This window comes from Amblyomma americanum, chromosome 5 (assembly GCF_052857255.1).
Source record: "Amblyomma americanum isolate KBUSLIRL-KWMA chromosome 5, ASM5285725v1, whole genome shotgun sequence".
Taxonomy (NCBI): domain Eukaryota; kingdom Metazoa; phylum Arthropoda; class Arachnida; order Ixodida; family Ixodidae; genus Amblyomma; species Amblyomma americanum.
Genome location: NC_135501.1, coordinates 90,798,291 through 90,822,792, shown reverse-complemented (window position 1 = coordinate 90,822,792; position 24,502 = coordinate 90,798,291). Strand labels below are relative to the sequence as shown.

At 44.1% G+C, this 24,502-nt stretch overlaps 1 protein-coding gene across 1 annotated transcript; it reads right to left on the bottom strand.

The window, feature by feature from the left end:
* Positions 1-523: 523 nt before the first annotated feature.
* On the bottom strand, positions 524-24,291 carry LOC144134041 (uncharacterized). Its single transcript, XM_077667043.1, has 7 exons — positions 23,854-24,291; positions 22,981-23,770; positions 21,982-22,239; positions 20,025-20,285; positions 18,305-18,637; positions 2,848-2,915; positions 524-769 (listed from the first exon to the last, which is right to left on the bottom strand). The coding sequence occupies exons 1-7, from the start codon at positions 24,289-24,291 to the stop codon at positions 524-526; spliced, it is 2,394 nt and encodes a 797-aa protein (XP_077523169.1).
* Positions 24,292-24,502: the final 211 nt, after the last annotated feature.

The window sequence follows — 24,502 nt, the reverse complement described above, 5'->3', positions numbered from 1 at the left end:
CGAAACCTGTCGGTCGCAGCGTGCTATTGTGGTCGTCGGGCCAGGTCGTCGTCGGTCGGATCGCCTCGGCGAATGGCCGGGTGGAGGCTCTTGAATCGGTCCAGTAGCGGCGGCCCTACCCCCGGAGGATGCCGTCTTCTGTTTTCCTGATGTGGGGACGTACTTTTAAACTGGTCAGAAGACTGCGGGCGGCTAAGCGAAGAGAACCGCCTCGGAGATTGTGATCGGGACTGGCGTCGCTGCGAGGTCGAGGACAGCACGTTAGCCGCCAGGAATTACTCGATATCGTGCAGCCGTTCACCAAAGCGCGGTCCAGGTGCGTCAGGTAAAAATCCCGTTTACCCATTCTGCGGGGGGGGTGGCGGGTTGCAGTGGCGGAGGCTGTGGCTGGTCTCTCCGCACTAGTATCAGAGTGGCCGATTGTTTGCCATACGCCACATGTGCGCTTTGCTCACGCGGGGCCTGCAGTCCTGCGGCATGGAGGGTCCTGCTGTGAATTGGTAGTGCAGACAATGCGCATCAGCTACGTAGAAAAGGCTCGCATCGCTGGCTCAGGACTTTGTAGTGTTTCGCTGTAGGTCATCACGTAGAGCTCTGCCTGCGGTGGTGGTAGTGGCTGCACAATTAGGCGGATCTCATCACCGATCACGTCCGTTACAGCAGGGACGCTGGTCTCTACAGCTTCGAAGTTAAGTTCAGCCGATAGTTCACGCACAAGGCCCCTCACAAGCTCCCGATGCTCATCGGCGGGCAGCGACGTTGGCGTGTACTGGGAAGCGGCCACTACATTAGCGTCACAACCGTAGTGTGCTCCCCATAAAGATTTCATAAATATATTATGTGTCTTACGTCATCTTTAAGAATATATGTACTTGTACAAACTTATTCAGAAATAAACAAGTGCTTAGCTGCTTAGCTATGCAGTACGTTAGATGGACTAGAGCAAAGAGCAAGATTGGCTGGACAATCACAAAAAATAATTGTTTGGCGAGCGTTTACATGCAGCTGTTTTCTGCGTATGACTTCGCTCATGATACCAGAGTGGACTGAAATGTGCGAAATTTGAATTAGTTGTGGCAGTAACCAGCACAAATGTTATAACGCCAGGTTAGTGTCAAATCTTCACGAACAATACTCGAAACCAAAAAAATTATATTAAACTAAGCATCCACAAATTTATTGGTTGTTATTGTTAAAATACAGCGCTTAACAAACGCTGATATAAAACCCAGGAATACCGCTCAAGCCGCGCCGCGTTCTTCGGCTGGAGCTGAAGATTACGCATAACAAGGTTTCATCGAAAGCAGACCCACAGCATTGTGCTACTATGCGAGAGTGTTCTTTTTGGTCATAAACCGACAGTGCCAAATTTGAAATATATAAAACAAGTAAAATTCTCTGATTCCATTGTTACTGTTTTCGAAAAAAGCAAACTAATAAAGTTTCACAATGTTGGACTGTCTTACAGGAATACATTGTACAGCACCAGAATGATCTGCTGCCTAGGGTTCACCTTTTCTATTGCCCAAAACAGGAGAGGCGAAATGTAAAATTCGCTTGTTTTCTATACTTCTACTATTTTGCTTATAGGAGCGCATATAAGGAAGACCAACCTAGGTCTCACAAGTTTCACTGATTGCCATGTGTAAAGCAGCCACCAGCCAGGCCAGTGGCGCATCCCTTAACTGCTGCAACACTGCTAGAAGGGTGGTAAGAGGACTCCCCGCGATCTATAATTGCGACTGGAAGCCCTATGACGTGATCAACCCCAAGTGACCTCCAATTGACTATTCATAGGAGACACCAGATTTTAAAATCTGGCGGCTAAAAAAGATTCGAAAATTTGGCCCACCCTCCAAAATTCCTCAGAATCTATAAAATTTTGTATGTCTGCCCAAGAGAATGCAATAGGATAGATTAGTGGGTGTGTTGTTGATTAGTCGGCTCGAATAACATTATCTCGCGTTATAACACAATGGAAGATACTGGAATCTTTATAATCAGTTATGCATACCAACATAAAGAGAAAATAACTGGTTTCAATCGGAATTTTGGCGATAAATTTTCTAGAAGTACACCCGACACCCATTGTTGACACCATAGCAGTAAACATATATGCTATCACAATTTCTTTAAGCTTGTGGTTAAGAAGTCCCCAAAGTTTTTTTTTAGTCTTTGAGAATCGAATGCCTTTCCAGAGATCGGGTTACGGCAAAACTGTTTTGTGTTTTGATGGCATCTTTGTTAGGCGCATTCAAGTGGGGAAAATGATGTGGTGATAGCAAGTTACGAGGAATGTGTTCACCTGCTTGTTTGTTTGAACGTTAGAGGCATTCGCTTGGGTAATTTAGGCTACGGACACTAGAACCGGGGTGCTGCCCATAACGAGGGAAGCCTGATTACACAGTGATCAAACGTCTGCGAGAAAAGGAGTCCGAGAAGTGGCCACTCGCTAAAATATGTGATCAGCGTTCCTGAGACATGGTTAGGCTTCAGAATGCACTGCGCAGTGGGGTGTGCGATACAAAAGTTGTATCTACTGTTCGGCACCAAACAGATCTACGCTCTTTACAGTAATGACAACCTCAGTGAATGAGAAGGTAATCAGCAACGCCACTTTTGAAGTATCGTGCGAAGGAAACTTGCTTTACGGTTACCACTGCGCAACGCGAGATTCAGCAACAAGTGTTAAAATAGTTTCATTTCACTGTATATCGCGGCAGAAAGTTCGGAACACTCTCACAGAGCAATCGTTTTGGCTTTCCGCACATATTGGTTCTTCGGCTTGGTATCCTTCCTAGTTCGTCACTGAAGCTGTCATAATGCGATTTGCAGGTTATATTTTACCGGTCCTGCTGTACTGTCTCCATCTTTTCCATCGCCATCAACCTCCACCTTCTGGTGGTTGAAAGGTTCTGAAGCATGGAGGGGAGAGCAGCAAGGAGGCTTATAGGTGGAAGATGTAGTTTTAGCTGTGCCAACCTAGTTTTGTTTACCCGTCGGACAAAGCATTTTTATAGGCACCTTAAAAGCACGGAGGATTTACAGGAGGTGCAGAGGAGGTTCCGCTTCAGAGGATACGTGTCGGGGTCGCCCTAACTCCAGCCGTGACACGCAGGTGGCCGAAATTCCAACATTTATGTCCCCACCTCAGGTGTCCAGTCAGGAAGATCAGAGATAGCGAGGCGGTTGTTCACCACCTGCTATGGGTTTGCTCGGCCCAGAAGCCGACTAGAATTCGGCACCTGGCGGCAGTTGGTCTCTCACCGAACAATCCGTATTCATATTACGTTTGAACAGAGGTGCCATATCATCGTTCGCTTCTAGACTTCTTTAGATTAGTCACCATTTTTGATTTTTTAAGCACCCTCATCACCCCTGATTTTATATCCTTTATGCCTTGTGGCAAGAAAAATCATATTAAATATTACAGAAGGAGCAGTTTTTGAATAAGGGGTATCTGTCACGAGGGGACCATATAGCTAATTCTGAAAAATGTACAACGTCTTTGTAGGCGACGGCTAAACGAGACATGTGAAGGGACCGCTGGGTAGACTTGTTAGAATACCAGCTGCCAGAGTAGGTAAGAAATAGGATAGTTAGGAGGTGGAGTCAGAGGGACAAGTGGTAGCAACGCGGCTGAACTATTCCAGATTTTTTTCCGTGGATGAAATAAATGGGTTAGGGGTTTCTTCTGCCAAACATGTCGGCAGGAATTTCCTGTGTATGTTTTCAGTTTACAAGTTCAGTATGCGGTGTTTTCCACCCAAAGCTGCATTTAGTGTCGTAGTTGAATGCAGCAGGATATTTTCCAACACCGCTCTGTAACATCCGCAAAAACCTCGAAACCCATACCTGTTTCATTATGTAGGCTCCATTAAATGCAGATGGCATGGATTGCAATCACCCATTCGCTCGGCTTGGAGGCCAGAACAGCTAATCAACCACTGCGGCATCGAAGCCTTTTCTTTTCCAGTGCTCCATCTTTTTACGAGAAATATCCAAATAAATATTGAAAAGCAACGTAGAGAAAGTGAGCTGTAGACCTTCAAAATGAGCAGCGTCAGAGAAAAAAATTTGACAAAATTTTGAGGTATCATGACTGGACACGCTCCGGAAGGTTATGTTGCCATTTTTTTCTATAGCTTGATTCAAACGCTGAAGGTGCTTGTGAATATGAAACCGTGTATGAGCAGTGATGCTTTAACAGACAACTGGCGTGATTCGTTATTTCGCCCTGTCTCACTGGCGTTTCCGCTTGCCAATTGCGCAAATCTCTACATCATCCAAATTCTCTAAAAATGAAGCTTTATCGAATTTCAAGCTTCCAGTCCCTAATGCCAAGTTCGCCAATATAATTAAAAAACTGACCAATGTTTAGCAGGTAAAGAAATAATTGAAACTTCAGCACAGGTCTTGCAACAATACTCTACACATATTTGAGGGAAAAGCATTGATTTTAAGGATTCGGATGTTTTTGTGATTATTATTTGGGAGCCTGTTTTGTTGGTATACAAGCTTCTAGTATATCGTATTGCTTGCTCTTACGTTGCCACCTAAAATACTTTTCCCTTAACTTTTCAGCATTGAAAGAAAGCCTACAATGTTCGTATTTCTGACATGACTTCTCGATTTCTTGTAAGTAGGCTATTTCCTTCACAACATGAATATAAACAATAGCCCACTCTCAATATAAACAATATAAACAATAGCTCACAATATAAACAAGAGACCAATCTTTGAAGAGCAAAGAATAAAAAACTCAAACCATTTTGGTGGACGGTACAAAATAAAAGCTTTACTGTAATATTTATTTTATTGTATGTAATAAGATGCCGCCTGATACAGTTATTTTCTGCAAAAATTTTGATATTCACAAAGAGGTTCTGGAAGCGCGCGGGGCAATTACCTTAAAATTTTATTTCGCTGACCTCAGCTACTCGAGTGGTAGCACCCTGCCTTTAAGCAGGTAAGCGGAGAATTCATGGTACGCTCAGTTATATATTTTCGAGGATTCCTACAGTTTGTCCGAGCATTATCTTTATTAAAATCCACTTCTCATATTTGTTATAAAGAACTTCTGCTGAGCGCTCACAATATCGCCCTGCGACCTATTTGTTTTCCTTTCTAAAACAATGTAGGGGTGACGGGTACGCTTCATGTGACTACTACAGCCACCGGTTATGGAACCTATCGTATCCTAATATCTGTAGGTTTGTAAAAAATGCAATGCTCCTGAATTGGAACGTAAGCGTTGAAGGCCATACAGTCCGGTTTGAAGGCGCTCTCGCGAAATGCCATTTTAACCTCCGTATGTGTGTGGTATGCTACGAATTGGCTGGTCTATGTGCGAATTGACTTCATTGTGTTTGGAATGCTACTGACACGCCGCCGTCCTAGAGGCAATAAAGAAAATTTTAGTTTTTTTATGATAGCCATCTTCTTAATAGAGCGACACACTGAGGCCAGCAATAACTAGGTACTCATTTTGGATGTATTCGTCGGCCACCATCGCTCTGTGCCGACAGTTGCGCAAGCTTGCTAGCAGCAAGAACTGCTTGCACGTGCTCCAGTTGTTCTGGCACTATGAAGACAGCCGTTTTTTAGCGGTGTCCAGGAAATAACGCCACATAATTATTGATTAGTGTGCCACGGTCTCAAGGTACGCGAACCCTTACAGTCAGTCCTGTGAGTTTATTATCATGAGTTCTGATGATGAGCAGTAGTTTTGATAGATCACAAACGCTTGTGACTACCAACTGAAAACATTGATGCCTCGTATACATAAAATTTGTTGTAATATGTTGAATATTTTCGTGGAGCTCACGCTTTCTGCTCATGCGCTAGTGGTTCAAATGCATGCTGCTTCTGCGATTTAATAAAAGGTCCAAAATAAAATATATGCCAACTGCGTCGAACTTCCTCCTTCAAAGCTATAGTGTTCAAAGAAAAACTTCAACTCTACGTTCATTCACTTTCTGAAAATAGATTTTATTAACGTTGAGGTGCATGCAAGGCACAACAGAATACTGGTCAGCATTGAAATAATAATTGGGCCAAAGATCTGCGCACATATTTCATGCCACTCAGATGCAATGTTTTGTTTCGAACCTTAGCGTGAAAATTTATATGCAGTATTTTAATTGAATGACCACTCAGTTGAAATGATTAGACTTTGGAATGTGTAGGTATGCAATGTAATCTGCCGCATTTTTGGTGTGCACCACATCTTCGACATTAGCCAGAAGTTTCCAAGTGCTTAAGATGGCGTTATTTCATGTTGATTCTAACGGCTTCCTCAGTGTTATAATGTGTCGCCGATTGGCTCCATTCAGAGTGAACTCGTCAAATTCTCGAGCGATCAGCTGATTCCGGGGCTCGAAGAATAAACGTTCTAAAGCCCGTCTACGGTGTCGCTCTTTTGCGCATCCTTCGGGCACTAATTTTGCGATCTTGTCGGCTCGTACATCCTCTAGACGTCATAAAAAGCTTAACAATCATGCAACCCAATTTTCTGCATCACCTGCCCTTCGCGTCCTGATATGATAGGATTGCACGAAAATGAGCAAAATGGAATGTGGGTGATAAAAATTACCGAAACCTATGGCGAATTTCTTTTATAAAATCAATTATCAAGATATTACATGAAGCCTACAGAATATTTTTCTGTATAAACTACACGGAAAGCTCGCTCAATAACGTTACTGTGTAATACCGTTTGCGTTTTCGTAATACCACTGCTAGGCATTATTGGCAGCCTTTAAGTCAGCTTTGCTCAAGCTTGGAAAGGCTTGTTTCGAGTAAGTGTTATCTCCTGGCACTTCCATTTTCTCGCATAATGCTGCACTGCTGGAAAGCAATAAAAAAATGCTGCACTAGCACCAATGCAGGTACAACAGCATTTGTAGCCTCCAGATGTTTCAGCACACGGGGAGATTAAAAATATAGGTTTACTAATAACAGTGGTGTATTTCGAGACAGAACCACGTCGTTAACTGAGCCGAAGGTTTTATCAAACTGATAGCACAATACATACAAAACAATGCGAGGAAAATACCTGCAGTTCAATGTACAGGAAAAAACAGCTCATTATCAAAAGTCAATAAGTCATTGTCTTGTTTACTGTGCAATGTTTTTGAGATTTTATTAGGTCATGATATTGGCGCAGATAGCCTTTGATGCTTATGCGCCACTAAGTATAACACAACAGTTGCCTCTCTACTAGTAACGATGCTGTTGTTTCTACAAACATTCCTATTAAAAATGATCATAAAACAATAATATGCTGCACACCATTTTTTCAACAGTACTCAGTAATCATGTGCTATGAATAGACGTGAGCAAGCGTAAGTGCACTCACGTGCGCACACAAAAAATTGTTTTGCAACAAATTGTATTTTGTATTGCAGGCCTGTTTACCGGACCTCGGAACACAAGACCAGACACTTTTTTTTTCCTTGATGTGGCTAAAGGACATAATGTCGGGCTGATGCTTGATCATTTTCTGTTCACTTCACAAGACATGTGACACTTGATAAGGCTGATGGCTTCAATATATTTCGTTTCTGAGTTGCTTTTGCCTTCTAAATAAAACCTCGACAAAAGCATCGCAATTTTTTGGACATCAGGAAGTCACTTCATGAACTGCAAAGCTAGTTCCTTCTCAATACCCGACTCTTCATTTCAAACAATTAGAGAAACTGAAGCTTTTCCACTGTTCCAAAGAAAGGATGTAAGTACTAGGATGGAACTGTAAAAGGCTCAATATCCGAGAATTTCTGCAGCAGGACGTTACTGCACCACAACGTTGCTGGTTTTATGGTATCTGGCACTCAACATAATAAAAATGAAAACCTTCTATTTTCCTTGAGGCAAGAAATAATACGGTGTTTATAAAGCGATAAGTGTTATAAGATATTCCAATTAGTATTGAGCCATGTGTATGGACGAGATTCGAACGCGAATATTTAGCTGTATATTTCCTGATCATATACCCTGGCGTACGACCTAGCAAGTCAAGCCTGCCATCATTGTGGGAGCCCTCGAAGATCTTACAAGAGGATGAGCTGCAATCTTATATTTAAAAAAACAATGCTAACAACTGAATATTTTATACCAACAGTGCAGTGTCATTCTGTTTCTCCACAGCGTGCGCGGAAAAGTCTCAGCCACAAAAAAAGGCAGACACTAGGGAGAAAGTATTACAGCTTCCAGAGCTGAACAGCTTAAGCACGCAGAAAGCATGATGCATGTAAGCCAACCCCTCTGCAGTTAAATTCATCACCGCAACCCAGCAAAAAGAAAGCCTCAAAAATAGTAGTAGAGACAAGAACGCTAATTTCTGTAACTAGCAAAAAGAAAGCCTCAAAAATAGTAGTAGAGACAAGAACGCTAATTTCTGTAACTAAGAGTTTATTATCGCGCAGTAGGTGACAAGGCGTAACCCTCTATTGGGGCAATGCTTACGTCAATTTAAATAAGCATTTATCTTATACAATTCAGGACACAGTCTAGTTGACTTCCTATGCCACCACGTAGAACACAACAGCGAGCTAGCAGGCGTAGTTTTTCTGCAAAAAAAAAAAATATATATATATGCCACGAGCGAGTGTCAGAGGTGTAAACTGTGTGCGTTTGAACTGTGGAGGATGGATTCCACTTTTCGCATTATAATTTCGAAGGATAGCAGGCAGCTTTTTATCGCGACCTTTTTAAAAAGGCGCTTTTGGAGGACAGACGTCGGAGATGCTCTTTGTACTGTACAGAGTTTCAAGGCGCTTGCCCTTTTTCTTGAGGGCTTTATGCCTGCCACTGCGGCGTTCTCGGTGGATGACATTTTTTTTGTTCTCGGCGCTCTCGGTGGATGACATGGAATATTCCCTTGAGCTTGTTGCGACACACTCTGCGCACATTTCCGCGCAGCTTCCACCTTGTTATTATCCGGCCGAGAGCAGCACGGCCACACGCTGGACCGCGTTACCGATAAAGCACAGCGCCACCGCTGCGTCACCCGAGGCATGCGTCACCGACGGCGGTTACAAAAACAGGCCGCCCGGCTGGGAAGAGCGGCTGTTTTCCTTCCGCTATCCGTACGAGCGTAGCGTGCGTATGCTCGTCCGCTGACGTCAGTAACAAACAGTTGTTACGTTTTATGTTGGGATTCGTCCTTCTAACGAATGGCATCCCACATTTAGTGACCCGGACGCCGGCATCTTCCCACAAGCTGTTAGAGTTGCATCTGGCCTCGACTGCAATTAACTAAGTATAAAATTTAAACCTAACGAAAATAGATCTGCATCAATCCTATATGTTACACCTGACTTTCATAGTATCTTTCTTCTTTCACACCGCGCTTACAAAAATACTTCGCTCACAAGCACATTGTGCACGGCTTTCAGTATGCGGTTGATTATCTTGTAATCTTAATGCTCTATTTTAAATATATATTTCTTTTATGTAGCCGCTAGCATTAATAATTTTTCAATTCTTATGCTAACGCATTTCAAAACAAAACTATTCACTTACTGCATATCAACTTCAACTTCTGGGGAGTTGGCGGTTCTGAAGCCGACAGTGAAACAGCAGTTCTTGCAGCGTGACACCGCACATTCAAAGTTAAGAGCGCCAGAGTTTACTTTTCGCTCTGGTGCAGAAAATTCATTCAGCCGCTGAATGAAATCTAAAAAGCACGTGCAGGTTGAGCGCCTGCATGCGGCTGGCTATCAGCCGCACATTAAATTTCGTCCACGAGAAAGTGTTCCATATATTCAAGACCATGAACCGCCACAAGTAGAGGAAGTCAGTATTTGTCTCAAGACTAAGTGCCACATGGCGTGAAGGAAGTTGCAGGTGGGTACTACGTTCGAATCATGTTGTCAGCGCCAACTGCGGTCTTATGTCACTAATAATGTTGGAGGCCGAGGCAATTTATTTAAACCCACATCCCGAAGTATCAACAGCACACAACGGAATTGAACTATTAGATTCCGTTTCATTTGGTCGGATTTATACATCTGCTCAGCATTGCGTTTCCGGACTCTGAAGGAGCCTTAGTAATCTAGGGACTCGCTGATGACATCACATTCCTAAGTAATTCAGGGAATGCACCTCAAGGCATAATCAGGGAACTAGATACGCAATGCAGAGTGGTGATTCTGGGAATTTAAACCCTGAAAACTTTACTGGTCGACAGCCTCGGAAGAAAACAGCAGATTACGAGAGCCTTGGAACAGGCAAGAAAATGCATCTACTTCGTTTAACCCCAAATGCAGACCACAGGGCTGAAGTAACTAGGCAAAAACGGAAAGCGTGGAATCCATTTGGCAGGCACTCTCCAGTGTGCAATAGTAGGCTACGAATATCCGTCAAGCGGAAACGATAAAAGAGATATACCTTAGCGGTATTGACCTATGTGACAGAAGCGAGGGTGCGGTCGAAAAGGGTCGGATTTAAACAGAAGACACTTGACAGAGCTGTGAAAAAGAAATTATGCATGTAGCCTTGAGAAGCAGTAAGAGAACAGAATAACTAAGTAAAAACTTTAAATAAGTATATTCTTAATAAAGTAAGGGCGAAATCAGCAGAGCAGCATTGCAAAGACAAGACAGCCGAGTGTGCTTAACACACTCACTTAGACAGCAATTTTCGGGGCCCGAAACCAGCACGCAACAGTACCCTCTTACCCCAATCCCTGTTGGTCATAACCCACCGGTGGCCTATTTTTAGATTTTGTGGTTGCAGCGTTTCCTAATAGCGAGTATCCGGCGGAACCGACCTATCGGAGCCCTCAAGATATGGGAACAGCAACATGGTAGATTTATTTTTCTCACACTGTCTGAAAATCTCAGCTGTCCGAAGGCATCATGCACCACTCAGTATTTGAGGCGGACACAAGGCATCGACGGCGTTGCCCACCGGTGACCCACATCCCAATGAAGGGATAAAGGGTAACAGGGAGGATTTGGAGAGAAAGAACGAAAAACGAGGCGAGAAAACGACCCCGTGCAGCCGTCAAACGCCACTGATACGCAACAGAGCAGCAGGATGCGAAACAACAGCGCATACAAGAGTCGCAGAAAGCCGCCCTGCAACGACGCCCCCGACAAACTATGATGCAAAATAGCAGCGCCTACAACACATATAGAAAGCCAGCATACAAATGCCGCCGGGGAGACAGATTATTTGAAACAACAACGTCTATAACACGTCCCAGGGCCGTCCAACAACAGCGTACCGCCGAAATTGATGATACGATGCAACAGCACCTACAACAGCTGCGGGGAACCGCCCTACAGCGGAGCGCTGGCAATCCGACGACGCGAATTAACATCAGGTGCAACCGATGGAGGCAGCCGGCCGGCAAAAGCCCATCCCCAAAACTGCCCAGGAACAAGAGCTGAGGCTTGAAATATGCGTCTATGTTAGACACCGTCGTGTTCCAGAATAACTATCTATTCCCAGCGCCGATGCCTCCTTTGTGAATCACTATATTAGTGACGATTTCGTAGCGTCGTGCAGGTTGTGCGATATACACTGGTTTGGCTCTACCTATAGCATGTACACTATATGTACTACGACCAATCTCAAGTTCAGGATCTGGAATTCACACGAAAGCAACAAGAAGGTCGAGAATGCGGTCGAATAAGTTCACACTTCATCAACACATTATATCCTTGAATTACCGACCAGTTGCGTAGTGACGCTCTTTGTGAATGCTTTCCACCTAAAAGCCACCATACAATTGCGCGCCGGAGAGACAGATTATTCGAAATAGCGTCTACAAGACATCCAGGAGCCGTCCTACATCAGCGTACCACCGTAATCAACGATACGAAGCAACAGCTCCTACAAGAGTTGCGGGGAACCGCCCTACAGACTTCCGGAACAATTTTCATTTTTCGATTTTTTTTTCTTGCGTCTCTAAACTTCTTTTCAGCACAACCCTTATTGTTTCAGCGGCTTTACCTCCTTTCTTAACGTTGATCTTGGTTATAAGTATTTTGACTTTTACATTTTGGTTGCTTTACAAATGTGCTTTTCATCAAGAAATCTTTCTGCGTGCACATTTTTTTCTTGTTGAACTCGTTTTATGCGCACGAATTTTGCCACCACCATTCATACTTTACTTCTAAGTTTCTGATTTTAGCGCTTGTTTCAGAGCTGGCACAATTTTATGTGCGAACAGTAGCTCGTTATGTCATTCAGATGATAGAAGCCCTTGCTTTCTCGTGATAAATTGCATAGTTTATATAGATGATTGTATGTGGAGCTTAAAATGCATATAAGTCTGTATTTTAGGCGTGCTATCTGTCATGCAACCATGTGCGCCATTTTGCACAGAGTTTTATATGAATGACATGCAGCGCTGAAGCATATTGCCAGGTGGCGCTGAGGCAAAAAGATCTTGACACTGGAGGCCCTCAGAATGAAAGACGTTAACGTTCCGCGCCTCCCCCACCGAAGGACGTGCTGCCGAACCCTCTCTTGCTGGGTCCCTTGTCCTTTCACCAACAGCGTGACAAAATATACAGCTCATGGATGCACTGATGAACTCTCTGCGGTAGCTCAGTTTCTTTGGCATCCGGCTGTTCATTGCAACTTCACAGCCTCAATCCCTGTCGCGACAGTCGTAGTTGGAGCTTTGTAGGGAATAAAACTGAGTTTCATGTACGACGTCGGCGTACGCAAAAAATTCAGGTGGTGTAAATTTTGCTGCACTCATACGGTATGGTGTCCCTCACCGCCCTTTTTTCGCTCAAAGACCTTCAGCGTCATGATTTACAATTTATCTCTGTATGAACGACAGTAACTACGACAAAGACACACTGGGAGGCAAAGATTAACAGCATATCGCTCCCTCACAGTGTATGAAAATGAAATGATGCGCCTCCATCGACAGCTTAACTGGAGAGTGGAAGGAAGTGATGGCATCTGCAGATACGTCGCCAGCTGCTCGGGGTGCATCGGCACGGCAACATTTTAAACGCTGCCCCACACATATGGTCCCTTGGAGAAGTTCCTAAGTTCCTAACTCATTGGCCCAAATAAAATTAACACGCGTGGATTACAGTGATTGGGATTCGTCATCGGAAAGAGAGTCTTGCCTCAAGCACTCCAGATGAGCCAAGCACTCTCTTTTATCCTGCATCATGTGGCCAGACAGCACGCCTCCCCGACGGTCTCAGTCTGAACGGCAGCGATTAAAAAGGCATTGATGGTAATATAGTACATTTTGAAAAAAAAAATAATCCACCGTTAAGACTTGGCAAGGAAACCTTACCGCAGCTGCATATCCATTCATTTGTTGAAAGAATAAGCTAGACCCATGCAAAAAAAGACAATGTTTATTCTTCCACTCATCGCGGTCAAACAGTGTTGCTTCTGTGACATTATTTATGTAAATTTCGTCGTACGTAGGCATTTTTATAAGTATTATTAATTTAATATGCTCAATAGTCAAAAATGTTTTTTTAGTAGCTCGAAGTTTTCTCTCCGTACGAGTCCAAAAATATCATTGAGAAATTTCAAAATCCATCACACAAAATCCAAATGTTGCTGGTTAACAGCCTGAAAATTGAAGTCAAGCATTCAAGCAACTGAAAAAAAGTCGTGTGCTTGATTGAGGTAATCATAGCGTAAACTGAGTAATACGCTAGGAATGTCGTATTAGTGCCAATGATTTTATTTCAGTTCCTTTAGAAAGCCCATGTAGCACAAAGTGGGTTATGAGCTGAGGATCCCTGTAGGTTCTTTGCTGGTAGCCTATGTGAGCCCCGGTGGATCCAATGTGGGATTTGCAACGTGGGCCCCAGTCCGCCCCCAGTGGGCTGCCCACATACTCCTAATACGTCCTACTTGGGAGCGATGCAGGTAGCCCTTGTGAGGGTGCCCACATCTGGCCTGAATTTTTTTATATCAGCAGCCCACCGAGCTCCCCCATCGGTCCTAATTTGGTTTGATGTTGGTAGCCTTTCAGTGCACACGTTAGGCTTTTAGCTCAACTAGACTCTCCAAAATGGGTATGAGACCGATGCGGGCTTTAAAGGGGCAAGCGTAATTCAGGCCAGCCCATGTGGTCCTGACAGGGGGCCAATGTTGATTCTTCAGTGTCAGACTCACCCCACAGGCCGTCATTGTACCGTCGATGCAAAATGCGTGTATTAATTTTTCCCTCGTCAGCCTAATCTAAGCAACCCAACCAAATTTTCTTTTTAAACAGAGGGAAAATGAGCTATGTGGGCTGCCCACAATGAGCCTGTGGTGCACTTTGCGCAGGCAGCACACATTATTTTCGCGCGTTGGCAGGACAGGGAATGTTTGCGCACCGAACTCTATTGACGGTAAGGAAGTCTCATGTAGACAAGTAAATCCTAGTAAGTCGGCACAGTCATTCGTATGCATGATCTGAATATTTTGCGCTGTTTATATGAGAGCGAGGGCAAAGATTATTAAATTTGAAGTAATTGAGAAAAGGTGTTGAGTATTATTCAACACTTGACCTGAAGGACTAAGCAATAAGTGCGTATATTACATATTTAAGCTAAAAAATTTAGGTTAAGCCCGCTGCAGACGATCTAGGACCGCCTGCGGCAATTAATCCGCTTTCCTTTTTGGGCTTTCTGCGTTTTGTGGTTTCCCCACTTTGACTCTACAAGAGAACAATGTAGAGAGCATGTCCGCGCCCTTCTCCAGCCTGAACATGAGTTAGGAGCGACCTCATATATAGCTTACATTAAAGCTGCATGTGCTTTCATGTACCCTTCAAGGAAGGGATGTTTGCAGTAGGTGGGTACACCCATTTCGGAGCACAGCCACAGCTTATGTAGGACCTAGAGTGGTTTCTTGTGGGAAGTCTCATTTTAGCTAGCAGAGCTTTTTCAAGCACAGAGCACGCAGTCATGTTTCAACTGCCCTCAAGTACTAGACAAGAGACCGATGTAGGCTAGACATTGCAATGTGGCAGCAGGTAGCCCTTGAACCACCGATTTGGGACCTAGGTAGTATCAACAAGGGCAAGCGCAATTTGGACTGGCTCCCTCATTTCCCACGAGGTGCCGACGTAGGTGATCTAGCGGCTGCCCCGGGCCCACTAGCCCATGTGGGACACACTAGGGTCCTTCATTGTCTGGCACTTGCTCAGGTTCGAACTCCCGCGTGGTTCCTATTCCCGCGAAGAAAAGCAATCTGCTCATAGTTTGTTGCTTCCCCCATATTTGCGGGGATATGAGTGTTCCTAAAGCCGCAAGGGCAACTGGTTTGGCCAGCAGTGACTGCGCAGCAGGACAAGAAAAAGCCCGATGTCTCTTTGATTTTATTATCTTCCATGGGTTACACAAATATAATGTGATGAAGAACTGTGCTGGTAATATTTTAGTTCTAGTTATATCATACGTGCCAGTGTTTGGTGTGCAAGCGGCGCGCAATGCTCCTATTTTAGGTGACAAATTTGTCTTGTCGTCCAGTGCGAGAACTTGAACCAGAAACACTAAGGCTACAACGCAACCGGCGTTATCAAGACGCACAACTGCTTACCCTGCCGAAAATTTCCGTAAGAAGCCTTATGGAAAACCTATGGATTCCACATATTTCCACAAATATTTGTATGGATGCTGTATGGACTTATGGAGTCCACATATTTTTCCACAAAACTGTTTGTGGAAAGTTATGGATTTTGCGGAGTACGTGAGGTGGTTGCGGACATATGTGGACAATGACTTTACGGGTGATGGAGTTTTATGGATGGGTGTTATGGAGAGACTTTGTGGACCACAGGAATCCATAAAATCTCGACGCGGAGTCCGTCAATTATGTATGGAAGCTCACGGACAGTGTGGAAGTGGGTTGAGAACACAATTAAAGCTTGCAATTCCTGCAAAAGGCATACGACCAGGTATGCACAATGACCACAGCCTCCAATGGCAGTATATTAGTACCAGATATAATCAATTTAATTTTATAGCCACCGCGGTGGTGCAGTGGTTAAGGCGCTTGACTGCTGACCCGAAAGATGCGGGTTTGATCCCAGCTGCGGCGGTCGCATTTCGATGGAGGCAAAATGCTAGAGGCTCATGCACTGTGCTATATGTCAGTGTATGTTAAAGAATCCCAGGTGGTCGAAATTTCCGGAGGCCTTCACTATGGCATCCCTCATATATGGCCCATTAAACACCCCATAAACCACAATTAAGTAACACAAATGAAGCATATACTTGCAATGTATACTCATACACATAATGATCGGTTTATTGAATACAACTGATATATGCACTTCAAAACCAATATTTCTTATGTTTACAATGCGGTTTAGGAGCTGCAAGTAAAACTGCTGAAAATCATAGGTAGCCGAGCCGACCATGCAGTGCTCATCCGATAGCAGCAGCCGTATTCCAATGATGGTGGAGTGCAAAAAGCGGTGTGCTATGCGTTGTCAGCACGTGTTAAAGAAAACTATGCTGTCTGAATAATTCTGGTGCCCTTTACTTCAATGCAATCCACTTATATCGACATTTAGAAAAACCAGAAAATTTTATGGTTATAACCGATTAACGTTATATCTGGACTGGCAAAAAAAACACATCCATGTATTCCCCCATGCATGCGGGCATTACCCCATAAATGTAACGGCGCACAGCGTCTTGGCACTCTGCCAAGTTAGCCGAGCGAGCCACCCCACCCCCTCCGGAGCTCCCGTCAAAAGATAAACAGGCAGTAATGTTATCGGCATAATCATCATAGAGCATCTTGGTGCACTGCCAAGGACTGTGATGCAGACAGCGCAAAACGGGGAACGTGCAAGAAAAGGAAACACTTAAAAAAAAGTAAATTCTCAACCACATTGGGCGGAAACTAATTTTTTAGTCAATGTTGCGCGGCAGCGGCCAAGCAAGCTCCTCCCTCCAGCTATTGTGTCAACGATAGTGCTTGGTTCTCGAGGCCGTAGGCAACGCTCCCCCACTTATTTCGCCATGCCGGTCCGTTCGGAGTTTTTACCTCGTTCACTTCAAAGGATTTTGTTATTTATCAAGCTTTCAGAAAAAGTTTGTCTGTAAATACCATCTGGGTGGCTAGAATCCTATCATTGTATCTGCTATTTCACCAATAATTCTATCGTTATATACGGTTTATTTTCATATAGTGGAAATGGGAGAATTCAGAAATCTAAAGAATTTGATCGTTATAAGCGATATATCGTTATATCTGGTATCATTATAAGTGGATTACACTGTACAGCACCTCTCATAGCCCAGGTATTGCTTTGGAACGTTCGACCATGCTGTACAGTTTACTTTAAATTTTCACCGTGCACTAAAGAGGAATCTGAACTTACTGTGGGAACTCAATCTACACAATCCGGGCGTTCTTGGAAACTTCGAATTATTGTCCTGTGTGGCTGATTGCCCTAAATATACCGGATTAAACATCCCGGCTCCCGCCTTTTGCTTGAACTCAACGCAGTAGGTAAGCGGAGTCAACCAACGTGTGGAGTGCCTTTAGCCAGCCCAGTGGCGGCTTCACTTTCGCTTATTTTTAAGTTTCTGTGAATAAACAGCTTCAGTCATAGACAATACAGGCACAGTTTATGCCCATAGAAATAAAAATGCATGTGGACTCTTTGATTTACGTGTCACTCCGCCAATGACAGAGCGGCAAGCCGCCATGGGACTGCCCGACTCTTTAGTTGACTCCTCCTACCTGCCGTGTTGAGTTAAGAAAAAAAGAAGGTGGGAGCCAGGACGTTTAATCCGATTTAATTAGGGCAATCGGCCTCACAGAACAATAATTCGAAGTTTTTAACAATGCCCGGAATGTGTATATAGAGTTCCCGTGGTAAAAAGACGAGTTCAGATTCTTTACTGTGCCTTTAATCACGCTTAATGAAGTTTGGCAGCTTGCAAATGTACAGCCCCTCTTCTTCCGCAAATTCAATCAACACACATGGCGCATGGATATCTTTCAGTTTCAATACAGTAATAACACCTGCATTCCATGATGTGCGGAGGTAGCTTGTGCTGGCTTTCCATGCAAACAACCTTAGTGCACAACAAAATGCATTCTCTGGTTTCATTTTCGGTAACCTGAAAAATGCGGTTTATAACAAAGAAATCATTCTCTGTTGTGCAAATAGCTGTACTGTTGCTCTTCTTTGCCCTCTCATACCTTGTGCTGTGCAGCACAGTGGAGCGGAAACTAAACTGAAAATGCTCCTCAAGAGAAGGAACGTATCCAAAGCTCAACATAAGGCTGTTTCTTTCTTCTGTTGAAAGCACGGGAAATGGATCACAAGCTCCAAACATATAAGAGTTACCCACACGTGTGGCATTCAGAGTGAGTGGGTGCCCCAGCATTGTGCATATGAAATTTCTGGCTTGCTCCTGAACAGTGCAAAGTGCCATAGCCAAATCCACTTGCTGCAGCATAATCATTCTTTCAATGACCTGGTCAGGTGCCCCATTTGCTGATGTTATTGCTCTAAGCACCCTACCATTCCCAGTTTCAAAAACAAATGCCGAATGTGCCCACAGAGGCCCGAAGTTCTTAGCAGCCTTCGCCAGGTGGAGAAGCTGGTGGACGTTGAATGTCATCAGCCGCGCTCCATACAGTGCTGGCATCCGTGACACGAAGTCCTCTAGTAGGCGGCCTGCACCAAGATAGTAGCAACATCTCACTGTAAAAATATCTAGTGATACCAAAAATGCAACGTGTAATTTAGGTGCGTTCCATTAGCAATATCAGATAAAGAAAGTAATTACGTGAACCACAAGAGGACAACTGATAAGTACTTTCTAGAATAAGCTGATAACCAGAGAAGGGATGTTGAACACTGTGGGAACATACTACAGGAAATGCAAGCTCATACGGCCGAGTCAGGCTTGAAACAGAAACACAGTATTTAATAATAAAAACAAACATGAGATAACTTTGGAAAAAAAAAGGATTGAGCCCACTGCTATGCGGCGCTCATGAAACCATGAGCTTCTAAACGTCCTTTTAAGCATAGCATTACTTGGCTCATGCTTGGCGTGAGCAGAATGTGAACGAATGATGGATGGGTATAGAACAATGAACAGAGAGAACACAGAGAGAGAGGGGAACCTCTCATGGTGAACAACAAGCTGTCTAAACAGCATTCTTTAGAGAATATGCAACTGAAGCTGGAAACTACTAATCCTGATTGTCAAAAAAGTAATTGAAATGTAGAGTATCGTGGTCAATAGACTGAACTGACTGCACGCTGAAAGCAGCGCTAGTCATTGAGGCACCCTAAGATAGACAATCCTGAATGCTCCTAAAAAACAACTGAGCAGCTGCAGAGTGCTGTCACATCAACTCTTAGAGAAAGATCACCACTAAGCACAGCACACACAAGACTAGAGGCTGTAGCTATCAATGGCTAACAAAAATGCACTTTTTTCAGCAAAGAGACTATTTAATTAAGCTTTCAGTACCCCTCAAGTGGGCAACAACTTGCAAACACTCAACTTTTAAAGGGACACTGAGTGACAAATGAAGTAGGCCTGTATAGATTAAAGCAGCCTAATAAAAATGCAATGGGAAATTTCATGAACTAGAAAACATCACAAAATTAAATGTAGATATCACCACCATCAGTCGTTGTCAGATGATAACTGCAATGATATGTAGGCAGTTTTCTCTCGCATATCCCTAGTTGACATTGCCATGCGCTTCATGCAGTGACCGCAGAGTCTTTTCCAGTCAAGTCGTAATGAATTTGAATCGTCTCATTTGCAGGTTCGTCCTTAAGCTATATCAGACTACATTAGTACATCCTGCAGTGGCACCACTTTAGTGAAATATCCAAGAATGACACAATCTATAGAGCAAAGAATAAAAGAATCAGAAGCAGCACAAATACTACAAACCACAATAAACTGTTCATGACAAACACCTGCAGACCATAAGCACAAGGCTCTCCTTGCTTTGAGATGCCACATTTTTTCCCTGAACTACCAATAAGTACTTTTGGTGCCTAGCTTCTAATACTGCATTATACAGCTGGGCCTCACCTGCATGATTTATTTGCTGCAATGTCAGCTCTTCCAGCAGTAGGGTGAATATGGCTTCAACCAGCAATGCAAAGTGGTTCAGGTAGCGCTGAGGTAGTATGCCCAAGCAGCAGGGCAGGGCATAAAAAAGCAACCAATGCCGCCATTCGCTGGCTTTCCAGTGGCACTTGTCCTTGAGCGAACGTGGCAGATGGGTGAATGAATAAGGTGGCTCTATTGCCAGCAGCCTTCTGTCCACTTTGGCCATTGTTATGGGGCGCCCTGCACAAATAAAAATGTTGTGCACTTGGCGCTGGTGTGCGCGTAACAAGGGCAATGGCTTATCACTGTTTACTGTTCTAGTCTAAAAAGCAGCTTTCTAACCATAGCAGCTGAAGCTGCATGCACAAATTTTGTGGGCCCTTTTTAGCATTAAATCTCAACATAGCAGCAGGACATCTTGTAAAAAAAAAGGGCACTGAAATGACGTCAGGCACTTACGTTGCATAGAAAACATTGAGAAGGGTAACAGAACAAAAAATCTCTGCCTTTGTCTTCACATGCTGCAGACAAATTCACACAAACTGGCTGAGAAGATGGCACTGGCTGCTGTGACGCAGAATTAGAACATAAGTGAACAAACGTGAAAGGCGTTCGATTAGGTTACGTTCCAGCATGGCACAACATACCAAGATGTTATGTCACACAGCTCACAATTCCAAGGTGAAAATTATTACACCACTTTGTTTTGACTCATAATTCAAGCTCTATAAATGAATTTTTTCTGGATCCACTGTCATAAGTTTATGGAGACCCGCCGTGGTGTCTCAGTGGTTAGGGTGCTCGGCTACTGAGCCGGAGTTCCCATGTTCGAATCCAACCACGGCGGCCACGTTTCGCATCGATGGAGGTGAAATGCAAAAACGCGCCCGTGTGTTGTGCGACATCAGTGCACGTTTGAGATCCCCAGGTGGTCGAAATTATTCCCCAGCCTTACAATGGGAGCCCTCTTTCTTCCTTTCTTTCACTCCCATAGTTTCTGCGCCATTTCCTTTCCTCAAAAGCCAATTTTGATGTTTATGGAATGCAATATCAGATAGAGAAATTAATTGCACTGCTGTTTTTGCATGCAGCCTGAAATGTTTAAATTAGAAGGTGCAGCATTAAACTTCAAGTGTTATGAACAAGATGCTAAGAAATTGAAATTTTTGCCAAAGTTGCATTCTGCAAGCTGTTGGTGATTGCTTACAACCAATGCAAATAATATGAACCCCTACTGGCGTTCAGTGGCACTGCGTGGCTGTCATGCAAATCATATCCAGGTTCCTTTTTTCGAGCTGCACAAATGCAGCTTACCCAACTTTCTGAGCACTCAAGCATGCCAGACTGTTCTTTATTGTTTGTGAAACTATGAACCTCCTCATGCTCATAAGTCCCTTAGTGCTTTTTCGTAAGTTAGTTATTTTTCATGTCTAATTTTGATAGCAGGACATAGGACCACACCTTGTTTGAGGAGCCAGCTGAATGAGCACTGCAACTTGAACATCAAAGCTAAGCTCCATCGTGTCAGCAGCTGAACTAGACGGCAACAGTTAATTAACCCTTTGTGGTCAGGTTTAGCTTCCCCACTGACTCCTGCAATGGTCAGCATTCTTTTGGTCTTTCCAGCTCCTCGCAATGAAAGGGAGTGCGACATCATGGCTTGGTTATAAACATTTATTTAAAGCCCTGTGCCGAGTCATACCGGACAATACCAACCACACGCACACTTTTCCACTGTCGGGTGATGCCCGAGGTATGACCGGAAAGGGTTAAGGAGTACCAGCCAGTAACAACCTTTGTTATCTCTTTTTTCCTATGCTTAATTTAGGTCAATGTACCCTTCAGCAATGTATTACAGAGTATTAGAAAAATTTTTAAGGTTACTTAGTGCTATAATGAGTAGAAGTGTAGCCTTTTTACTTTCTCCGCTACTTACCAATGTAGAACGGTTGCTGAGAGTTTGCTGAATCAAACCACTGGTCAGTAAGGCATTTCGTGACCCCAATGAGCACACAATGCATATACTCCACTGTGTGGCCAAACACAATGTTAAAGTGTTTCAGGTGATTCAGTGGTGACTGCCCTTTAAGCCCATTCACAGCATCTTTGATCTTCTCCGCAAACTCCATGTCTTTCGACATCTCCCCTGGGGTCCGCTCCTCACCGACTGTAACACTCATGTACCTTTGGGCCCCTGTTGAAAGGAGAGAAATAGTGTGCATGCTCGATTATTTGCCTGCAGAAAGCAGAATCTACAGAAATTAAGCAATGCCTGCATATGTTTTAAGCACTAAACTATTATGAGCAAAAGTAATCGATCCAACTGTCCATGGTGCGAACCATATTCCACGCTGCATGCTGGCGCTGCCTGACGAAACGCTCATATTGTTGAAAACGTCGCAGTGTGCCAATCTTGACACTATGAGCACTTCATCAGGTAGCACCCACATGTATACAGTGCAGTTTGGTTTGGAATGCAGACTGAAAGCCCTTACTTTTGCTTATGACAGTACTCTTGCTGGGTATAAGTCTCTCACGTGACATTCGCATGATGTATCTAGATGGGGAATTTTAGGCCCGCCTTCAATACTTTGCACCTCATATCTGCTGTCACGGATAAGTGTGGCACATGATCTATATCACATGTTTCTAATGGAAAATTTTTCAGCAGCCAGAGCTTTCATAAAGTGCACTGACAACTTTGATACAAACTGACCGCTGCAAATGCAACGTTTTTCCTTAGCAGTATTTGAAGACCGCTTCAACTTATCCATTTCTTGGTCATAGCTAGCTCAGACAGAACACTCTAAATGCATTTCAGGGCATGTTACAAGCTGTTCAAAATTAAGATATGAAATTATTAAGCATATCCACTATGTTAACATACATGCACAAGTGTTCAGCCAGATGCAATGACAAATTTGATCAACCATACCTTCGTGAAACTCGGCACAATTGTAGCACCAAGGGCAGCCGAAGAGACCATTAAACTGGACCATGTTGATCACAGATGCTCGGGCTGGCGCATCCACGCAGCAGCACAGTACATGAAGTCCTGATGACAGCAATGTATGACCTGCCTTCCAAGTGATCTTGCCAAACTGATTGATCTCTTCAACAAATTTGGTTAAGAAGGTTCTCATGTACGGGTGCTGGCCGAACCACAGCCCACCTATCAAGCAGTTCTTTAGCCTGTCGCAAGGTGGCAGCTCGTTAATCAAAAACTGGATTGGCCACACAGATGATGACGATGACTTGAATACGGGGCTTCCATCTGTGTTGATAGTGATGGTAAGATCCATCCAGCCAATTTTGCCGCTCTTCCTCAACTCCTCGGCCATAGATCCACTTGTGATGTCCTGCAACAGTGCGGCTCCTCCTTGCTGAATGACTGCCTTTAAGTTCACAAGTCTTTCAAACAATGCAGCCTTTGATTTTGCAAGCAAACATTTCATCTGTTCTTTCAAATCTAAAATGATGAAAAAATGTCCCCTAGCTTTTAGAACACAAAGTTCCGTGCTAACCTCGCAGTCCGGGCACCTCATTGATGACATTCCGGGCACTGACACAAGCACACTGCCACAGGTGTCACAATAAAAAAACCGCTTCACCAGCCTTTCCTTGCGCGACGACCAAAGCTTTCGGAACACAAACTTTGACCGAGGAAGTACATCACCTTTAAAGCCAAACAGACCATCTATGAGGCGCAGCAGATCATTCAGGGCCTCCCAAGTGAGTCCATGAGTGACGAAAACGCCATTATCATTATTATCGCGGCTGCCTTTGTCGTTGTGGAGCCCGGAAGTACTGCTGCCTCAAGCTCGACAAAGTCCGATGCCAGAAACTCGCGTTCGCCGTCGTAGTTTTCGGTTTCTCCCGACGTAGAACTGCTGTCCTCGGGTGTTTCGCCAAGCCGGTCAAAGTCGTCTGTTTGGAACAAATCTTCGGTATGCGAGCTGCCGCCTGCCTGCTCATCGTGGGCACTCAAAGTAGGCGAGGCTGGCTGCGCCGCTTGTTCTGCTGCTGGTTGCTCCCCACTTGGAAGGTTCAGCAAATCGCCCACAACGCCTCCGTCGTTGACATCTCCGTCGTTGGCAGCTGAGGCAGCTGACGTCGATGAGGCACAATGCTGAGCGCGAAGCCGCACTTCTTGCTGCCTCCTGTAAAGTGTGGTCTTCGGGACAACAAACGGTTCGTCTTTGTAGAAATAACGCTTCCGTTGTTTCTTGGTCACGTCCCCATCCATAGTAGTCTAAGAAAAACTAAATGAAACAGGCAGGCAAAAAATACCAAACTAGAATGGGAGAAATTGAACAAAATAGCAGCAGAAGGTGACAACAAAGTGACCACTGCTCTATCGGTCTTGACCGGTCTTGACTCTTGAAGTCTTGAGTGTCTTGACTTTCGCCCTCCGGATACAACCGCGAAATGCGCTGTGCAAAACACTGTAGCAATTT

Coding starts and splice junctions, on each gene's coding strand:
- LOC144134041 (XM_077667043.1), bottom strand. CDS start 24,291: ATGGATGGGGACGTGACCAAGAAACAACGGAAGCGTTATTTCTACAAA. Junction 23,771..23,853: donor TTGTCGAGCTTGAGGCAGCA/GTACTTCCGGGC, acceptor CTCACTTGGGAG/GCCCTGAATGATCTGCTGCG. Junction 2,916..18,304: donor TCTGAATGCCACACGTGTGG/GTAACTCTTATA, acceptor TCCATGCTTCAG/AACCTTTCAACCACCAGAAG.